This window comes from Odocoileus virginianus, chromosome 26 (genome assembly GCF_023699985.2).
Source record: "Odocoileus virginianus isolate 20LAN1187 ecotype Illinois chromosome 26, Ovbor_1.2, whole genome shotgun sequence".
NCBI classification, from domain to species: Eukaryota; Metazoa; Chordata; class Mammalia; order Artiodactyla; family Cervidae; genus Odocoileus; species Odocoileus virginianus.
The window spans coordinates 9492049-9510978 of NC_069699.1; the positions used below are offsets into that span (position 1 = coordinate 9492049).

The 18930-nt window shown below is 44.7% G+C and overlaps 1 protein-coding gene and 1 pseudogene across 1 annotated transcript in view; both read left to right on the forward strand.

The window, feature by feature from the left end:
- Nucleotides 1–18930, forward strand: part of CTDSPL (CTD small phosphatase like) — a 120104-nt gene that overhangs the window by 89161 nt on the left and 12013 nt on the right. Inside the window, exons 3-5 of the mRNA XM_070455420.1 lie at nt 4921–4953; nt 12094–12195; nt 16072–16128. Coding sequence (XP_070311521.1) covers nt 4921–4953; nt 12094–12195; nt 16072–16128 — 192 coding nt within the window. The remainder of the gene's footprint in view (nt 1–4920; nt 4954–12093; nt 12196–16071; nt 16129–18930) is intronic.
- Nucleotides 511–4910, forward strand: LOC110151623 (diphthamide biosynthesis protein 3-like; annotated as a pseudogene).

Genomic DNA, 18930 nt, shown 5'->3' on the forward strand with positions numbered 1-18930 from the left:
TGTTGTGGGAGGTTGAACATATGAAATAGAGAGTTAAAGAACCAGGAACAGACAAAGAAATGGAAAGTCCAGAGGAGAAACAGAAACTTGGAAAAAAGCAGATAATAAATATAAGTGGATTTAACTACCTTGTTTAGTCATAAACATTTGTTATATATTCTTTTATACATATCAAGTAAAAAATTTTGTCAGATCATCACAATAGGTAAAAACAAGTTCTACCCACATGCTGTCTAACAGACATCATATTCAAAACCAAATGATTCAGAACAGTTCAAAGTAAGAGAATGAGCAAAAAAAAAAATTACAGAAGTATATAAGCCAAAAGGAAGCAGGGATAACAATAGTAATCTCATGTCACATCAGGGAAAAAAAGGAATATGTAAATCACACTGGCTCTTAAAATTTTCACTCAGAGGTAACAAGACTCATTTCAGCTTACTTTTTATTGGCCAAAGCAATTCCCATGATTATACTTAACTTCAAAGAGCATGAAAGTATAATCTTACCATGTGCCCAGAAAGAGAGCTGGAATTATTTGGTAAACAGTGCTAATGACTTAGAGCAGGTGGCTAATAGTTTCTGACCCAGCATCCAGCATACAGTAATACCAAAAAAAGGTGGAAAATAAAGAGATGGGCAGAGTGTACAAAGCAAATCAAATAAACAGAAAGCAAAAGTGGCAATGTTAAAATCAGACAAACAGAATTCAAGGCCAAAAACATTGAACAAGAGAAAGAGGGACATTTTATGTTACAACATCTAATACATGATGTATATAGTAGCCATAAACCTTTACATACCGATCAATAGCCAGATACATAGTAGAATATCATTTGAGCATGATTAAAAGCTGACTTATAAAAATAAACAGCCAATAACATAGGAAAATCATTGGCACTTCTGGCTAATATATGTAATAAGATAAGAAAATGAAACGATTGATATAAATATGGAAAAGATAGGAAGCCAATTTTATTTGCAGATGGCATGATTATTTGCATTGAAAACCTAAAATACTACCAAAAAATGAGAATTCACTAAAAGCTTTTGATATGGTGGCTCTTATTTATTGAGAAATGTGCTGTGTTTCTGAATAGAAAGACTTAAAATTGACATAGAAGAAAAACTATCTAAGAATAGCTGAGAAATTTTTGGAACAATATAATGAAAGATAACTTGCCTTAAGAGATATTAAACCTTACCCTCTGTTAATGTGGAAAAATATATCAGTAGAATTTGTATAATGAAATTTGCCTGTAAACCCTGTCAGAGCCCTGTATTCTGATATCTTCCCTCAGTGTTCTTTCCTTAAACTATCAACTTTTACAGTTTGAAAATCATCGCTATTGAGAGTCCCTGTTAATGAAGGGGACATAGTTTGTACCCTAGACCTGTAGAGGATTAAAAAAAAAAAGTGAGAAGAATCAGCCCAGCTGGGCCAGCACCCTTGAAGTCAGACCTGCCCCAGCCTGGGTCAGGTTGCGGGAGTGACAGACCCCTGCTGGCCCGGTGACAGTGGCCGTGTTTCATGACAAGGTGGAGATTGAGACTTCCAATTTGACAAGGACTCGGGGACGTGTTTCTACTCCTGCCCGTGTGGGGTAATCTCTGCATCATCAAGAAAGGTTTAAAGAACGGGGAAGACGTGGCAACGTGCCCTAGCTGCTCTCTTGTGAAAGTGATTTATGACAAAGATCAGTTCATGTGTGGAGACAGTCCCAGCCCCTTCTACCGACAAAGAACTAGTTAAATGCTGAAGAAGACATGTTAGGTGCCAAAGCCTGAACTTTAGGAAATGAGCCAAGCTAGAAAAATCAAATGCAAAGTCAATAATAGCTTCTTCATGGATACAGTCATTTTGTAGTTTGCTGTGGGTGCTTCCCATTAGGTGCCAGGTTCATCTCCAGTTGAAGAAGCAAGTCCACTGCATGACATACCTGGATTTTGTGCTTAGAACTTTGAATTGGAATTGTTCTTAATTTTCCATCCAAACTTAAGATAATTTCAAATCAGTGCTTTCTTTCCCTCAGTTTTGTTATTTTTATATCTTAATGCCTAATTACTTCATTATCTGACAACATCATCATCTACCTCAAAGTCATTAGGATTATTTAGTTTAGAAAGAGATTTTATTTTTTAGTTGGTTATAAAGATTATGAAAATCAGCCCTTTCTTTGTAATAAAAAAAGAGAGAGAGAGAGGGGTCACTGCTGTCATAGTAAAAGTTGTGTTTAATGAATACCTGCCTAGATCAATGGCTTAAGAAGGTGGTGTTGAAGAACCTTCATCCTGGAAGGTTTCCTAGAACCCTTAGCTATATCTACCAGGGAATAAAGGTCTTTAAAGGCACCTCCTGCAGAAGAGCTGGACTTACCTGTACCTAGTGTTCATTCATGGAAATGTCCTTCGGTTAACACTTGTCAGAGTGGCTTTTTAAAGCATTAACCATGAGTAGTGCATCATTTGCATAATCCATGACCCTGCAGTCTGGGAGACCAGACCCTGTAGAAAGAGCCCATGTCAAAGTGGGGCAACTCTGCCCTTCGCACTTGTCTATCAGGACACTGGAACGTAAAACCCAGGGTCAGTAGATGTGGAAGCCAGTTGCAGGCCTGTCTCTACCACTGCCTCCCCAGCTCTCTCTGTCTCTTTGAGCTCAGCCTGCTGGAGATGTGGCTAGAACGATTCCATGCATCGTGTATATTTACTGTGTCCGAGAGGAAAGCTTCTGAGCAGTGGCCTGGTGTGACAGCCATTGCGACTGTCCCAATATAGCCTGAACTGAAGACCAGTTGCCCCAGAATGAAAGTATGAAAGTGTCTGCAGCCCCTGGCCAGAGGCGAGGAGGAGTTGGCACTCTGAAGACTCCAATGGCAGAGACCATGGAGGACTGCTGAGGGTGAGGCCAGCGTGAATGCCATTGCTAGATGCTTACTTATCCATGCATGCCCCATGTTCACACATACACACGTAAACCTCTAGGGCCATTTTCAAGGCCAAATACCTGTCTAAGGTAGCAGCTTTGGCTGTGGTCTGTTTCATCAAGCCCTTCCAAAGGAACCATTTAGTGGTGTTACCTCTCACCTCACTGACACGTTCACTTAGTCTAAAGATGCACTTGTGTCTGGAGGCCATTTGCCATCTCCCCGCTAGCACTTTGGTTCTCCACTGGAGACGACTGTTTCCCCTAGCGAACATTTGACAGTGTCTGGTGACATCGTGGGGCTTCCCTGGTGGGTCAGCAGTAAAGAATCCACCTGCCAGTTGAGGAGATAGCAGGTTCGATCCCTGAGTCAGGAAGCTCTCCAAGAGGAGGAAATGGCAACCCACTCCAGTACTGCTTGCCTGGAGAATCCCCATGGACACAGGAGCATGGTGGGCGACCATCCATGTGATCACAAAGCGTTGGACGCAACTTCAAGCCTGAGCGCACACACAGACACACACACACACACACACACATATACACTCAGAGACATTTCTGTTGATGCTCCAGGGTTTCTACTGGCTTCTAGTGCCTGGAGGCCAGGGATACTGCTGAGCACCCTACGGACCACAGCACAGCCCCGCAGCAGAGTCCTCAGGCCCCGAATGTCAGTAGTGCAGGCTTGAGAGGGTCCTCAGTGACCCAGTGGGCTTGTGAGCCTCTGGTTAAAATCTGTCCCACCAATCTCCAGATGTTAGGAACAATAGTATTTTAAAAGCTTCTGAAATGCACTTCTCTGCATAAGTTCTTAAAAACTGAGATTTGATTTGTTTGCGCTGTTATGTTGGAGAATAGCACACCTCTGCCTTTAATGATGACAGTCAGTTGAGAATCCTTAAGACAAGCCCCCAGTGTCCTGAGGAAGGAAAGAGCTGTCAAGAGTATGTCAGGAGGAAGCAAGAGCTACTGTCACACTGCAGAGGTGATGACAAGGGGCTGGAGATAATCCAGAAGTTGCTAAATGGTTCTTAGAGCAGAGATCAGAAAGGTACCAGCCACCTGCCACTGTGTCAGTCAGGTTTGACTTCTTCTCATGAGACCCCTGTCCCCAGTGACTGCCCTGAATAAAGGATACACTTTCACAAATCCTTCCATGTGGAAGATCGTGAACCATGCACCTCCTTATCAGGGACCATGATGCTGTGACTCACTGCCTCCCATCCCATCAGCTGAAAAAGAAGAAACACAGAAACTGGAAATTCTCAGTGGAGATAAATTTGCTTTTGTATTAGCTTTTCTCAATGATGCTAACACAAAGTATTTCCATGGACCAGGTTTGGAGTGACTGGCATTCTGGGAATAAGGGATTGTTGAGGCCCTTTCTTGGGGCTTGAATTTTCTGAACACTCCCCACCAATACAGGTTCTGTTCCCTTTCATGGGAAAGCTCTCCCTTGCCTGTGTCTTTGGAGGGTATTCCTTGCACCTTGCCTGTCCCGTCTGCCCAGTCCTCCCCTAGAAGAGGGCCAGAAGTGGCCAGGGGGGTCCTCAGAATCTGGTTAAACTGTCTCCATTTCCCTGTGTATCATACTGACTTGAGGCTTTAGTCTTTGGAGAAAAACTTACTTACATGAAGAAACAAGCCAGCTGTGAGATTCATGGATCAAAGTAAAATATGGGTTTTCCTTTTTCCTTTTCAATTAAGGATTAAATTCCTGGGAGTAAAGGAGGTGCTATTTAAATAAACACAATGACTTATGAGCCCCAGGAACCTGGCCTGGTTGGTCAGGGGAAGGAGTGGCTGGCAGGCAGAGTGGAGCCCAGTAACTGAGGACTATTCTTGGGTTCCTCCTGCTCATTAAATCCCACCAAGGTACAGAGAACAGGAGGTCATATGGCTGCAGTACTCAAGAGTGCTTTGAAGTTTCTTTTGAGAATATGATCTATTTCTCTTTAAACCTGACAATGATTTTGTTTTTTCTTTCTCCTTAGGGTGACCAGAGGCAGATCATTCCCATACCAAGTGTATGTATATTTATCCAATTTTAACACTCATAGAATCTTATAGCTTTGGGCCTACTAATATAAAATACTTTTTTGGCTTATATTGAGCTTTTTAATCGTGGTATGAAGAGCTCTGTTGTGTTTGGGGGCGGGGGGGAAGTGAAGCTACATTTTAAACTGTGAGCAGGGAGTTCTGAGAACTTTCTCAAGAACAGCAAGGCAACCAGCATCTATTAACCAAACTCTGACCTTTCTCTCTGAGAAGGACCTCCTGAATAAGTTTAAGGCAGCACTTCCTCCTCCCCACCTCCCCATAGACTGGGAGACCATACTTTTGTCCCAAAGAGGGTTTTTGCAACAGGTTCTATCTCAGTGGTACCAGGTTCACAAACGCCCCCTCCTAGAGGGGAGCAGGCCATTTCTGATTGTTCACGTGTCAGTAGCTTGGCCATGGCTCCATCAGAAAAATCAGCCCAGTTGTATTCAGAGACCTTGCAGGACCACCCCTGACCCATTCCCTGATCCCGCCCTGACTCTCCCAGGCTGGCTGTACTGTAGCTCTGCCGCAGCTGGGCCTTCCCTTGAGCCGCCAACTTCTGTCCTGGAGTTCAGGAGACGGACCAGAGTCTGACCCCAGTACAGGCCGGTCCTGAGACTGCTGCTGTTCCCACTGCTCGTCCTCTTCCTTCTGCTCTGACAGCCGAGCCAGGTAGCCTGAGGCCAGTCAGCAGGAAGCATTGATCTTCGGTCAGTGATCAACTCCCGAAAGAAACCTGCAGTTGAGATGCCAGTATCAAACAAGACCTTTCAAACAGTCTACGTCCTTAGAGAAGTACTTAGGTGTGTTTTTCCCAGATGTCCTGAAATTGGTATTCTAATCCATAATCTGATTCAGATTGTCTGATTGAAGTCTGTTCATCTGTCTTTCCTTGGGCCTTTTAACATATTTTCTGGGAGCATCCAAGAGACACCGATCTTACATTGAAAGAAAGGATGGATTTCATTAGTACAAATTAACTCCAAATTTGGTAGTGGATATCACTTATGAATTTTTTTCCCTGAACTTTTAACTCTGCATTGATTTGCAAGTTGCGTGAGTTTATGGAGTGATTGTGACTTTGCCAGTGTGCCTAGGGTTTAGGCTTTGTTGAGGACTGACTTGGATCAAAAAGATGGATCAATCAGCACAACTTCTAATCCAGTGTTTGAGTAGGGTACCCAGTGGGATTGCTACCAGGGGTCTCTTTGTAATCTTTATAACAGAGTAGTTTTGTATATTTTTCCTGCAAGCATGTCTACAGTCAACAGGTGACAACAGGTGGCATCTCTCCCCCTACCTCTGGTACTCTGATAGCTCTGGGTTTTTTCCAGAGTTAATTCATGACTATCTATAAAGTTAAGTGCTGAATCAAAGTATTTGTCAGGGCAAACACTCTACTGAGACAAATGACCCTTTCTCCACAAATCTCTTTCTAGAATCCCAGAATGAAATAGCCAAGAGGGAAAAAGACGTCTTTTGTAATTTAGCTCAGTGTTAGGTCAGTAAACTGCACACTGTTCCCTACATGTGAGACACTGGGTCAGGCTTTAAGACACTGAAATACCTTGCAGGAAAACAAAGTAACTCACATCTTTGAATTATCACCTCCAGAAAAGCAGGCCCACTGATGGACACCACGTGTGCTCCACTGGCTGTTTTAGCAGGCAGGACCGAACCCAAGCCCATCTGGAGGCCAGCTTTGCCAAAGGATTTGAGCCTTGGGGTCCCCTGCGAAATCTGCACCTGCCTGTCAAGGTTGCAGGTCACATAAACAGTAACACTGCCCTGTGGTCCAGAAAGGGCAATGGTTAGTACTGAGAGCCCCCGAGAGCTCGGAGCACTACTCCGCAGGATCAGAAGTCCAGGTTTGTACTGAGCCTCCAAACTAAGTCCTCATATTCTGTGAAAGCCTTGTCCAGGCCATGAAGACAAAGGTGCCCAGAGGAGGTCCAGCTGCAGGCCCATCACTGCTGCTCACCTTACAAGTCCTCCTTTTGTTATTCACACGCTGTAGTTTATATGTGCAGGTTGGGTCTTTGGATTTTGTTTTTGTTTTTTTTACTAACCTCGTTTTTTCATCATTCAATTTTTCATTCATACTTTTTAATTTTTACTTGTCTTTGACTGTGCTGAGTCTCGCTGTGCAGACCTTTCTCCAGTTGCAGCAGGCAGTGCTGCTGTCTGTGTTCAGCGTGCAGGCTTCTCACTGCTGTGGCTTCTCTCATTTCAGAGCACGGGCGCTGGGACACAGGCTCAGTAGTCGTGGTAGACAGGCTTAGTTGCTCCACGGCATGTGGGGTCATCCCAGATCAGGGATCAAACCCGTGTCTCCTGTGTTGGCAAGCAGATTCTTTACCACTGAGCCCCCAGGGAAGCCCTCATTCATATTTTTTCATTATTCAAAGTCATGGTTTAAAAAAAATACTGAAAGATTAAAATAGAAAAGAAAATCCCCTAACTTGATCTCAGTCCTTAGAATACCCTTCTAGTATTTGTTGTATATCCTTCCAAAAACTTTCTAAATCAACACAGGCATCTTTAAACAAGTGAGAGTATTACAAATTGTTTTTCACTTTTAACAGGATACCTTGAATGTCTTTCCAGATATTAGTCTGTAGCAAGCTGCCTCATTGTTTTACATGTGGTTGATGGCATTTACTCGGTTTCCACTTCTGTGCTCTTAAAAATAAATATTCTTGTGTTTGTGCACCTGAGTGATAGTATCTAGGTGATCAGTTCCTAGTTTGTGGAAATGCTAGGTCAAAGGGTATACTGTATATTTTTGGTAGATTAAAGGCAAATTATCCTCTAAAAACCTGATTTAAATTCCCACCAAGAGTCCATTCCTTTATCAAAAATGGTGGTTAGGAAATACTTTACTCTTTGCTGATCTAAAAGTAAAGAATGGTGTTGATTTATTGCTTTAATTGGTAGTTCTTCCTGAATGAGTATGAACATCTTTTCACAAGTTTATTGCACACATGTATTTCTTCTTCCCTATTCATTTATATTATTATCTTTTCAAATTTCAAGGAAATTAGCACTCTCCCCTAAATTTATGATATATCTTTTGGCCTTGTCCACAATCATTTTGACCACAAAGAAGTTTAATTTTGTATGGGGAAATGTGTTCATCTTATCTTTGATGACTTCTGAACTTTACATCATGCTGAGAAAGATCTCCCCACTCTATGACTGTGACCCACATCTTCTGCTAGTATTTTAACAATTTCATCATCACACTTAAGTCTTTGATCCATCTGGATTATGTTGATGTAAGGTATGAAGTCGAAATTCACCCTAGTTTGCTTTTCCAGGTAGCCCAAATTCAGCTTTACTTGCTTTTCCAAGTGGCAAGTCAGTTGTCCCAGCATCATGTACTGAGTAACCCATCTTTTGTACACCTATTGGAAGTGACATCTCTATCTGGACTTGGTTTTAAATGTGCCACTTAGTAACATTTGTCTCCCAATGGGGAGCTGGGGTTTGAGGACCTCTGCACATCTGATTAGAAGCCTCGTGGTCTGTCTGGTAAAAGTCAGGTATCAAAGGGTAAGGAAAAAGGCAGAGGAACAGTTTGGGAAACAGTAAAGTTTGGTGATGAGGCTGAACGTGAGCACTCAACGCTTTGGCCCCAGTGTAGACCTGACCCCATAGTTCCCACACTCTTGCTGGAATCACAGGCCAGCCTGGTGCTCCTAGCACCAGTGAGACAGTGCAGCTGAGCCATAAAAATGTTGAAAGAGGAGAGGAGAAAGTTGTTTTCTAACAGTTCAGTTTCTGTGCTGCTGGCTTTATAAGCCTTTAATAAACAGCAAACCTTATGAAAAGCATATAAGCAGAGCAGCCCCTCTCATTAGAGGTGGTGTCGAGTCCCCTTTGCTGACAGCCCTGGGACTCTGCCCTTAGCTCGGAGGCATGGGGATGGTGGGGGACAGTGTGCAGACTCAGAGCCTGAAAACTCAGATGCACAGGCCACCATCCAGTGTCCCAAGAAGAGGCACTGCATTTGTAAGATTTGTGACAGTGTGGTATGGTGTGAGTACCTTAGATCAACTATTCCTGGCTGCCAGTTCATGACCAAAGATAGGACTCTCACTTCCACTCCCAGGAAGATCACTGGTGTGAGTGCCCTCCCCAGACCTACCCCCTCCCTCACCCCCCATGATTTCTTGCTCCCATTCCCACCCCCTGGCCATGCCCACCCATGCTTTGGAACAAGTCATCATGTTCAGAAAAAGCTCTTTTTGATGTACTTCATGCTTCTCATATTCTTCAGCTTTATGATGGCCTGAGAGAAAATTTGCCTCGGGACATTTTTTAGTTAATGATTCAAGCATCACCTGAGCAGATCACTGAAGTCACAAAACACTACTGCAATTATCTAGTGTCCTTGCATGTTCAAGGACACAGCAGCTGTCCGAAAGAATTCTTACCCGTGGTCTGAAGAATTTGCATTAATTTAAAGCCGAGCTTTCTGGGAAGCTGCGTGCATTTAGGAACCAGGCTAAGGATTAATGAAACTCCACCCCCCAACCCCACCCGCCCTGCACAGTGCATGGCCCCAGCCTGGCCTTGTTCTCTGCAGCACAAATGATAAATCAATAGCTTGCCTATTATGCCTCTCACCCCACTCACTGTTTTCTCTCTTAAAATAATATGGGGAGGCTTCCTCCTTATGCTTGTAAAGTATGGGTTAATCTGCAAAGAAAGTAATTTTTATTCTTGAGATTGGAAAATAACTGAGCCACTTTTGGCAGATCTTTGATGTTTTCAGATATGCTCAGGATAGAAGTTCTAGATCCTTATTTTCCAGGCTGGCAATTACATAAAGTTAAAATGTTGTTTTAGTCTATAAATGCATAGAAAAAGGTCTAGGCAGATACACACCAAACTAAAAAGGGGGGCACCTGGGGAAAGGAATGGGGGATATGGAAGAGGGAATACTTGTGTTTTATTTATCTATATTCTTTACAATCAGAATGTGTTTTTATTACATAATTATGAGATAGAAAATTTTTTAAAAAATTTTATTTTAGTCTGCAAGTATGTTTTCGGCTATGGTCCACACAACAGAAGTAACCCCAGTTCTCTATATTACATTTATTTATTGGGCTCATTACACTATGCCTTTTTAAATCTCTTTTTGATACAGAACCTCTGGCAAGTTTTGCATGGGTTTTTTTTTTTGTTTGTTTCTTTGTTTTTGGCCATGCCACACAACATACAGGGTCTTAGTTCCCTGACCGGGGATTGAACCCAGGCACCAGCAGTGAAAGCACTGAGTCTTAACCACTGAACTTCCAGGAAATTCCCTTGGTTTATTTTCATTTTTTAAAAAATAAAACTTGCTTGCTGATTTGAAATGAAGGTCAGAGTCCTTTCCAGGACCCTGGATCCCACACCCAGGGTCTCAAACACGTCTTTCCCAGAGCCACACCGTCAAGGATTCTGCCTGTGAACATTTCGTTAGACCCCAGGGAATTGGGAGGCCGTAAGGGCCTTTTCTCCTGGGTGATGTTGGAGAGAATGAAACAGACTCGCTGGAGAGAGCCCCTGGCGTTAGAAATGCTCCTGTCTCCACACAGGCTCATCCTGCTCAACCCCGCAAGCCCTCCAGCCAAGATAATCATTGCACTTGCAAATTTACCTAACCTGTTGACCGCCTGTGTTACATTCACTATTGAACCAGCTCAAGTCCAAAATTAAAACAAATTCCTTGACTAATGTTCAACTTAAACCAAAAAGAGAGAAAGAAAGAGAGAGCCGTTTGGAAAGAAATGCTTCTAGATTTCTTTTTTTCCTTCTTGTTTTATTTGATAAGCTGATTTGCCCATTTTTCAGTGGCTCGGGACAGATAGATATTTTCTTGTTGTTTTGTTTTGCATTAATTCTGGAATAGAGCTTGACCTTCCTCCAGGACAGAAAATTAGCTAGTTAATATCGGGTACTGAATATGCCACAGAGTAAACTGAAATGCTTAAAATTGTTTCTAAAATGAATCAAGGCCCAAGAGATAAATACTCTAAGTCAAAAATTGAGATTGGCTGAAGATATCCAGCATTTTCTTAACTCTTTATGACCTCTTTATCATAAGATTGTCAACTACTACAAAGACATATAAATGGATTTTCTGGTTAACACACAGCATGTGAATTCAAGTGTGACTTCCAGGGCCAGAGACTTTAAAGGGAGAAGAGTGTCACCTTCACCCAGTATTGTACCACAGTGGGGCGTGAACAACACAGGGCACAGTCTTATTTCTATTTCCTATTATTGGAGGTCACTTTGGATTGCTGGGCTTGCCTGGTGGCTCAGCTGGTAAAGAATCTGCCTGCAATGTGGGAGACCTGGGTTCGATCCCTGGGTTGGGAAGATCCCCTGGAGAAGGGAACAGCTACCCACTCCAGTATTCTGGCCTGGAGAATTCCATGGATTGCATAGTCCATGGGTAGGGTCGCAAAGAGTCGGACACAATTGAGTGACTTTCACTTTCACTTTTCACTTTGGATTGCATTTTGCTGGTGGTTCTATTGTTCCTCTTAAAGGTTTTTCGGAATTTCAGTCACTTAAAAAAATATTATGGTCCAGTATAACTCTAAAATATACTTACATACCATAGTGAGTTTAAAATGAAATATGACTCCAGAACATGGGATGCATGGTTAGAATAGCTGTTATAATTGAACATTCATTTTCATGTTGTCCATTTTAATAATAGCAATAGCTACCACACATGTGCCAGGCAGAATGCTGGATGTTTTACTTCAATTATAGCTGATAACGACCTTTTATGGTAAGTATTATTCTCCCAACTCAGAGCCAAAAAACAGAGCTGATGAAACAGAGCTGATATTCCAGCCGAAATTTGTCTGGTTCCAAAGCCCAGGCCCTCATCATAGATGTTCAGACAGTGGCACAGTATTTGTTTGGTAAAACTTAAGCTGTAAGCTACTTCTTCCTATTGTTTTTAGTAAAATTCCATGATGCACCTAACCCGGCATTTAAATGTTTGATTTCATTTCTAACCTCACTGACATAGTGTAACACAATAGTAAGGGAATTGGTTGATCTTTTATACAAAGGTAATAATATTGATTTTTTTTTTTCCCCCGCTTTAGCCACCAGCTAAATACCTCCTTCCAGAGGTAACGGTGCTTGACTATGGAAAGAAATGTGTGGTCATCGATTTAGATGAAACATTGGTGCACAGTTCATTTAAGGTAAATCAACATAAAATACCATCAGTGATCTTTGTGATTTGGCCACAATTGTATTGAAAAAATGGAAAAGTAAAAAGATGAAAGCTTGTGGTTTGTTGGCATATGATTTCACTGTTCATAAAATTCCAGTAACAGTTGGTTATTAACTCAGATGAACATTAACTTGAGTAGTTGAATATTAACATAATTAGTTTGGGAGGAAAAAACCCACTGGGCTGCCAATATCCCTGAGACCTCATTCTTACGCAGTTTAAGTTTTCCAACACTCTGCCCCCTGCAGAAATACTTTCCAGGCAGCACAAGGCAGTCAGTGCCCCAGGACACTGCTGTGTGTTTGTCTAGGTAACTGAGCTGGGGTTTATACAGGCTGCAGTTTATATGGGGAAGGACAAGGGAAGACACAGTTGAAAACTAGCAAGCAACTGACTATCCTGGAAATCTTCCCAGACCAACTTTTGGAAGATGCCCAACTCTGAAGAAGACTTTCAGAGTTACGGCATCTGAACAGATTCAGTCATTTATCTTAACGGTTTTCATGACAAGAGCTTGCTGGAGTTTTCCTAAGCTTCATGGCTAAGTGTGTATCCCCCTGCATGCCCTCCCTTCTGAAGGCCAGGGGCTACAGTACGCTCAGCGTGAGCATCACAGTCTTACTTCCATCACCTCCCTCATGCCTCCCTCTCAATCTCCCCACCAGAATAGCAGCCAGAGTTACAAACTACCCAAGGGCCTCCATGTATGTATGTATGTGCTCAGTCATGTCTCTTTGCAGCCTCATAAACTGTAGCCCACCAGACTCTTCTGTCCATGGACTTCTCCAAGCAAGAATACTGGAGCGGGTTGCCATTTCCTCCTCCAGGGGATCTTCCCAACTCAGGGATTGAACCAGTGTCTCTTAGGCCTCCTGCATTGCAGGCAGATTCTTTACCACTGTGCCACCTGGGAAGCCTGGGCCTCCAGGGGGGAACGGCAATGGCTGTACTCCTAAGAAATGAGTTAATTAATCATTTTTCCAATTTTTGAAGTTGTTTGAAATAAGCAAATGATGAAAAAGTTTGGAAATAGGGGGTTGGTGTGTTGAGGGGGAAGCAGAAAGTGTACGGGGTCCTGGTCCTGTTTTCCTTGGGGGGTTTCCGGTACTGGAACTGCCCTACTGTTGCTGGCCAGTTACACCATTTTCTTCTGTTTACCACCAGCCCGTGACCCTGCTTTCTTTGCTGGGAGACATGAAAGCACCACCTGAGATGAAGTGTGTGTCTGACACCAGCCAGTCTCTCTTTGATGGCTATATGGGAAGTGGGAGAGAGCTATCAAATTTTCCTGCAGACCTTTCTGCCAGAAACATCCCTCTTTGGGCCTGCTTCTCACTAAACAGAATCCTCCTTGGCAGGTCAGGGCCAGGCAGTTGTCCTGGAGTCCTTGGGAGTGTGGAGGAGGGGCCACACACCCTCCTGGCAGTGAGAAATGGCCTGGCTGGCCCCTGGGGCATGTGGGTACCACTCATTCCACAGCCCCACATGGGCCTTCCCAGGATTGATCCCAGCGATTCAGTGACCTTATATCCCAACTCAACCGTGAACTGCATTGGAAGCCTTTCCTCCGCTGTGGGCAGGATGCTCAGAACTTTCTCAAGTCCCTGAGGAGCAAAGGCCTTTAGGGCAAGGGTCAGTTATCATCACAGCGTAGCCAGCTTCCTTGCAAGCAGCTCTGGGAGCGTGGGCATCACCAGCCAGACTGCCCAAGGTTACTGAGGGCTCATGGCTCCAGAGAGGGAGCTTGGGAGCCCCTGGTGTCTCCAGGACCTGCTCAGAGGGCATTGATACACAGGTGATGTGAATAGCATGTCTTCGTTTCTTCCCTCCCTGAGCTGCCTGCATTTTCAAGCAGAATACTGTATGATTTTTAAGGTTCTGGGCATCTCAAAGCCCTTTGAGAATCCGAAAGCTAAGAACTTCTCTCCTTGAAACTATACAGCACGCAGACCCAGAGACACATGTTTACAGCCCTGGCTTCGGCCCCCTTGTTATATATACTTTGTGGAATAGAATGTCACAATCTAACGCCTCATGAGAATTTCTTCCTTCAGTCTTTTGTTTTCTCACCTCATTCTGTATTTTAGTTGTGAAATGATAAAAATACCACGCTCATCCTTGACCTTCCAACCAAAGCAGCGAAGAAACTGTAAGCTTAAGGCTCAAGTGCTCTAGTAAATGCTTAGTAATGGTTCTGTGACCTAGTATTTCCCACAGTTTTCCAGTGTATGTCTTTTTTTTTTCATTTATTTTTATTTGTTGGAGGCTAATTACTTTACAACATTGCAGTGGTTTTTGTCATACATTGAAATGAATTAGCCATGGATTTACATGTGTTCCCCATCCCGGTCCCCCCTCCCACCTCCCTCTCCACCCGATCCCTCTGGGTCTTCCCAGTGCACCAGGCCCGAGCACTTGTCTCATGCATCCAACCTGGGCTGGTGATCTGTTTCACCCTAGATAATATACATGTTTTGATGCTGTTCTCTTGAAACATCCCACCCTCGCCTTCTCCCACAGAGTCCACAAGTCTGTTCTATACATCGGAGTCTCTTTTTCTGTTTTGCATATAGGGTTATTGTTACCATCTTTCTAAATTCCATATGTATGTGTTAGTATACTGTAATGGTCTTTATCTTTCTGGCTTACTTCACTCTGTATCCAGTGTATGTCTTAAAGAACAACGTGTGTGTACAGTAATGGACTCAAAGGCAGACTTTAGTTCAGATTCTTATCAGAGACCCTTACCTTTCCCATGCCCCTGCCCAGGGACCATCACACCCAGTCTCCCTCCTTCTGTTCCTCTCTCCCTTATCCCAAGGGTTTGTGATCTCATGATTCTCTTGGGCCTGTTCGTTTCCACTTGATTTGTGGAATTCCATTTAGAACAGTTTGCGAGTCCGTCGTTGAGAATATAATGACTGCTGAAGAATAGTATTTGAGTTCTAAGTGTCACTAAGTGTTGGGTTACTTTAAATATGCAGACGTTAGTGAGTGTGCTGGGTATTGTATCACACAGCGCAGAGCAGTCTAAGTGTGGTGGCTCTCCCACTCACCCCACCCCACCCACCTCCGGGCCTGGGAATCACTGACGCACACAGCTGGACGGAGCCATGGGCACTCATCAGACCCATCGCTCTAACTGTGGAGGACAGGAGAAACCAAGGTCCACAGGGGAAAGAGCCTGCCCAAGGCGGTGGGCTGTGGCCTCTGACCTCACCCCATATATCCAGTGGCCCCGCTTTGGGCCCATGTGTTGAGCATGTCTGTACTTGTGCAACTTAGCAGATGGGTCCAGTGGTAAAGGATCTGCCTGCAATGCAGGAGATGCAGGTTCTATCCATGAGTCGAGAAGATCCCCTGAAGAAGGAAATGGCAACCCACTCCAGTGTTCTTGCTGGAAAATCCCATGGACAGAGGAGCCTGGCGGGCTATAGTCCATACAACCGCAGAGTCTGACACAGCGTAGCAACTAATCAAGTGCTGTCCTCTAGGGCTGTCGGGCCCTCGCCTCCGCCCCCTGGTGGCCAGCAGTGGTTCCTGCCACTCTAGGCAAGAGCCAAGAGTTAGAGAGGAGCCCTGTTTCCAAGCCAGGCGCAGCACTCTTTATGGTTGGGGCCAGGCAGGTAGTAAAGATGCTGATAATGTAACAAAATTCAGGACAGAAAATAACATGCTTTCCTGCTTATGTTTATTTTGAGGAACTGAGGCATGCTCCAACGTCCCCCTGAACTGTTTTGTCCAATATTAAAAACATTAGTCCAGGCAAGCTTTTTTGGTGCTAAAGTTTCCAGTTTTATTTTGTTCTTTCAGACATATTAATTATAGTTTCTTCTTTCTCCAGCCTATTAGTAATGCTGATTTTATTGTTCCCGTTGAAATTGATGGAACTATACATCAGGTAAGAAATCAAAGCTAAAATCTGAGTTTCAGTTCACATTTTTTTTAGTAATTACATTTTCTATGAACTGTATTTCTAAATTCCCCTTTCCGTAATCATTTTGTTACTGAATCAGGAGGAGGCAGACTTTATTAAAAATTCAGCGATTTTATGCCTTTTTTCTTTCACTCGGATGAATTTTATGCTTCATTTATAAGGGAAGCTATAATCTATTTGTAAATATTAGATGTGGTTGCAAGTTCAAATAGTTCTTTGATTTGATGCAGACTTTTAGAAGTTTCCATATCCCCCACTGGCCTAGCTTGATGGTCTAATTAACTTCCCTATGTAATTGCTTTAGCTGCTCTCCAAGCAGGCAACAGGGAAATGTCACAAGTCACTGACTTAGGGTAGATTCTCAGCAAAGGTTGTCAAAGATTACCAGCCACTCCAGACTGACCTTGTCACTCCTACATTGTGTTCTCCTGTGAATATTTAGTAAAGCCCAACCCAAAAGGGAAAGGAGGAAGGGTGTGCATTTTTGGACCAGCAGGAAGCTTTGTATAAAGATGCCCTAGTCAGTTGGCATGCATCTTTGTTCTGATATTTTTGCCCCTTATTTTCCTTTTTATTGCATGAAGCTCCTCTAGGGATAGTTTCACTTGTGAAATATTGGAAATGCTGTGGGAAGACATTGTAGGTTTTCCACAGAAATGCTCCAGTCATCTTCCTTGTCAACCCCAAGATCTAAAGGGAGAGCCTCTGGCCTGGTGTGTTTATATCCCAGGAGGAAAACTCGCCCTTGGTACTTGAGCCATGACAGGCTGTCTTTCCTTGGAGATGTCAGTAGTCTCTTTGACCCTTGAGTGCAGGGTGTCAGAGCTGGTGGGGCCTTGGGAGTCAACGGGTCCAGCTACCTCACCGTCCGCATGGGGGGAGTGAGGCTCAGCCAGGAAGAGGGGTGGTTCAGGGCCATGCAGCAGGACGAGTTGAAATGAGAGCTCCAGCCTCCTGTTCCTGACACAGGGCTCTTTGCCGGATACTCGAGTCCCCCCTCCTCCCTGCCAGGAGGGCCTGCCAGCAGCCCGTCCCTGGTGTTTCCACACTTCATGCTCTGGAGAGCCATGGGGGAGCCAGACTGGCAGGCACTTGGGCATTTAACATCTGCCCAAGCATCCACAGAACTAGCTCCGCATCTGAGAAGCAGTTAAGGCTTCTGCGTTTATTATCTTGGCTCGTGTGACAAGATAGTGGGATGAAGGAGAGGCTGCCCACTGGCATGACGAAAATTAGGAGAGAAATGAATCCCTTTGTTTCTCAAGACTGTGAGCATAGCCCTCAGAACCTGACCTGCTGTGGCCAGCCCATTCTCAAAAGAGCTGCCCTGCTCCCCCAGCCCTCCAGACTGTGCTATGATTCACCTGGCGGTAGACACTCCAGAGCTGGGATCAGAAACTCTTTCTCCTGAGGGAATGAAGCCACAGGCGCCCAGAGGAGGACCAAGGCCCTGGCGAAGGCCGTGGCCTCGTTCAAGTAATCCAGGATAGGCTGTGCAGGTCCCAAGGGGCCTATTCTCGGTTACTTGCACGCGGACGCGGGCCTGGACGCCAGCCTCTGGGCCCAGGACCCTCCTCTCTGTCAGAGGCACCAACGCCATAGTCCCCAGACCAATCTCCTGCCCTTCGCACGTAGCAACGCTTGGTTTCCAAGCAGCATCCCCAAGGAGACTGAGGACCACGGGCCGCACCCATTCCTAGCAGCCTCGTGAGTGGAGTGTAGGCCTGGAGCTACTGCAGCCGCACCCCACCGCCAGGCCTCTCCACTCAGCAGAGCCCTGTGGGGGCCCATCCTGGCCATCCTGCTCCTCTGGCCCCTCCCTCCACACACCCTTTCACTCAGCCACAGGTTTCCCACCAAGACCTCCACCTGTGTAAACTCCTCTTCAGCAGCTCTTCCTCTGTATGGAGCAGGGCCCCGTTCCCCTTGCCCCTCCTCCTGTAGGGTATCCAGCCTGCTCCATCTGCTGTTCACGACCCATGCATACTCACCTGGACCTGCCTTTCACACTACGTCTTCAGCCTCTTCTATCCCCATCTCCCCGTCCTTTATCTCTGCCTCTGAAGGGCTGCTCGGCAGAGCTCTGGCCATTCTCCAGCACCCCAGGTGTTCTCAGGCAAGGTCTCACGCTCAAACTAATTTCTTGCCTGGAAGCTCACTTCTCATGTTTATCAGCCTGGTGAACTCCTATTCATCCTTCAAGGTCCAGGCCAAATGTTCCCTTTTGTGATTCCCTCCCCTTGAGAGGGAAGTTAATCATCATTAATTGATCCTTATGCTGCAGCTTTCATTATGCACAATTATTTTGGTCTGTTTTTCTGAATGTCTGCTCTAGACTGTGAGCTCTTTAAGGGCAAGGCCTGTGTTTCCCTCACCTTTGTAACCACTTCAGGCTGAGGCCAGAGCTGGGACTGAACAAATATGAGTCAAACTGAATTTTAACAAGTTTGAATTATTTTAGGGAAATGGCTAATTTCAAGTGAAATTTATTCAAGTTTTAATTAGTCCTTCCCTCCTCCCACCTCCTCTGCCTCCTCTTGCCAGCTCTGCCTTCTTTCTCCGCTCCCATGTTTCCGCAGATCTGTTCAGGCTTCCAGTCGGGGGCAGAGCCCAGCCACTCTAGGAAAGGTGGTTCTTTGCCCCCTGTGCTTGGCGGCCCCTCCCTGATGCCTGGTTTCTGGGGTTAAGAGTAGGCTGGCTTCACATCCCCTGAAGCATCTGTTTCTGGAGCAGACTGAAGCAGAGTTAATGTTGTGTGTCAAGTAG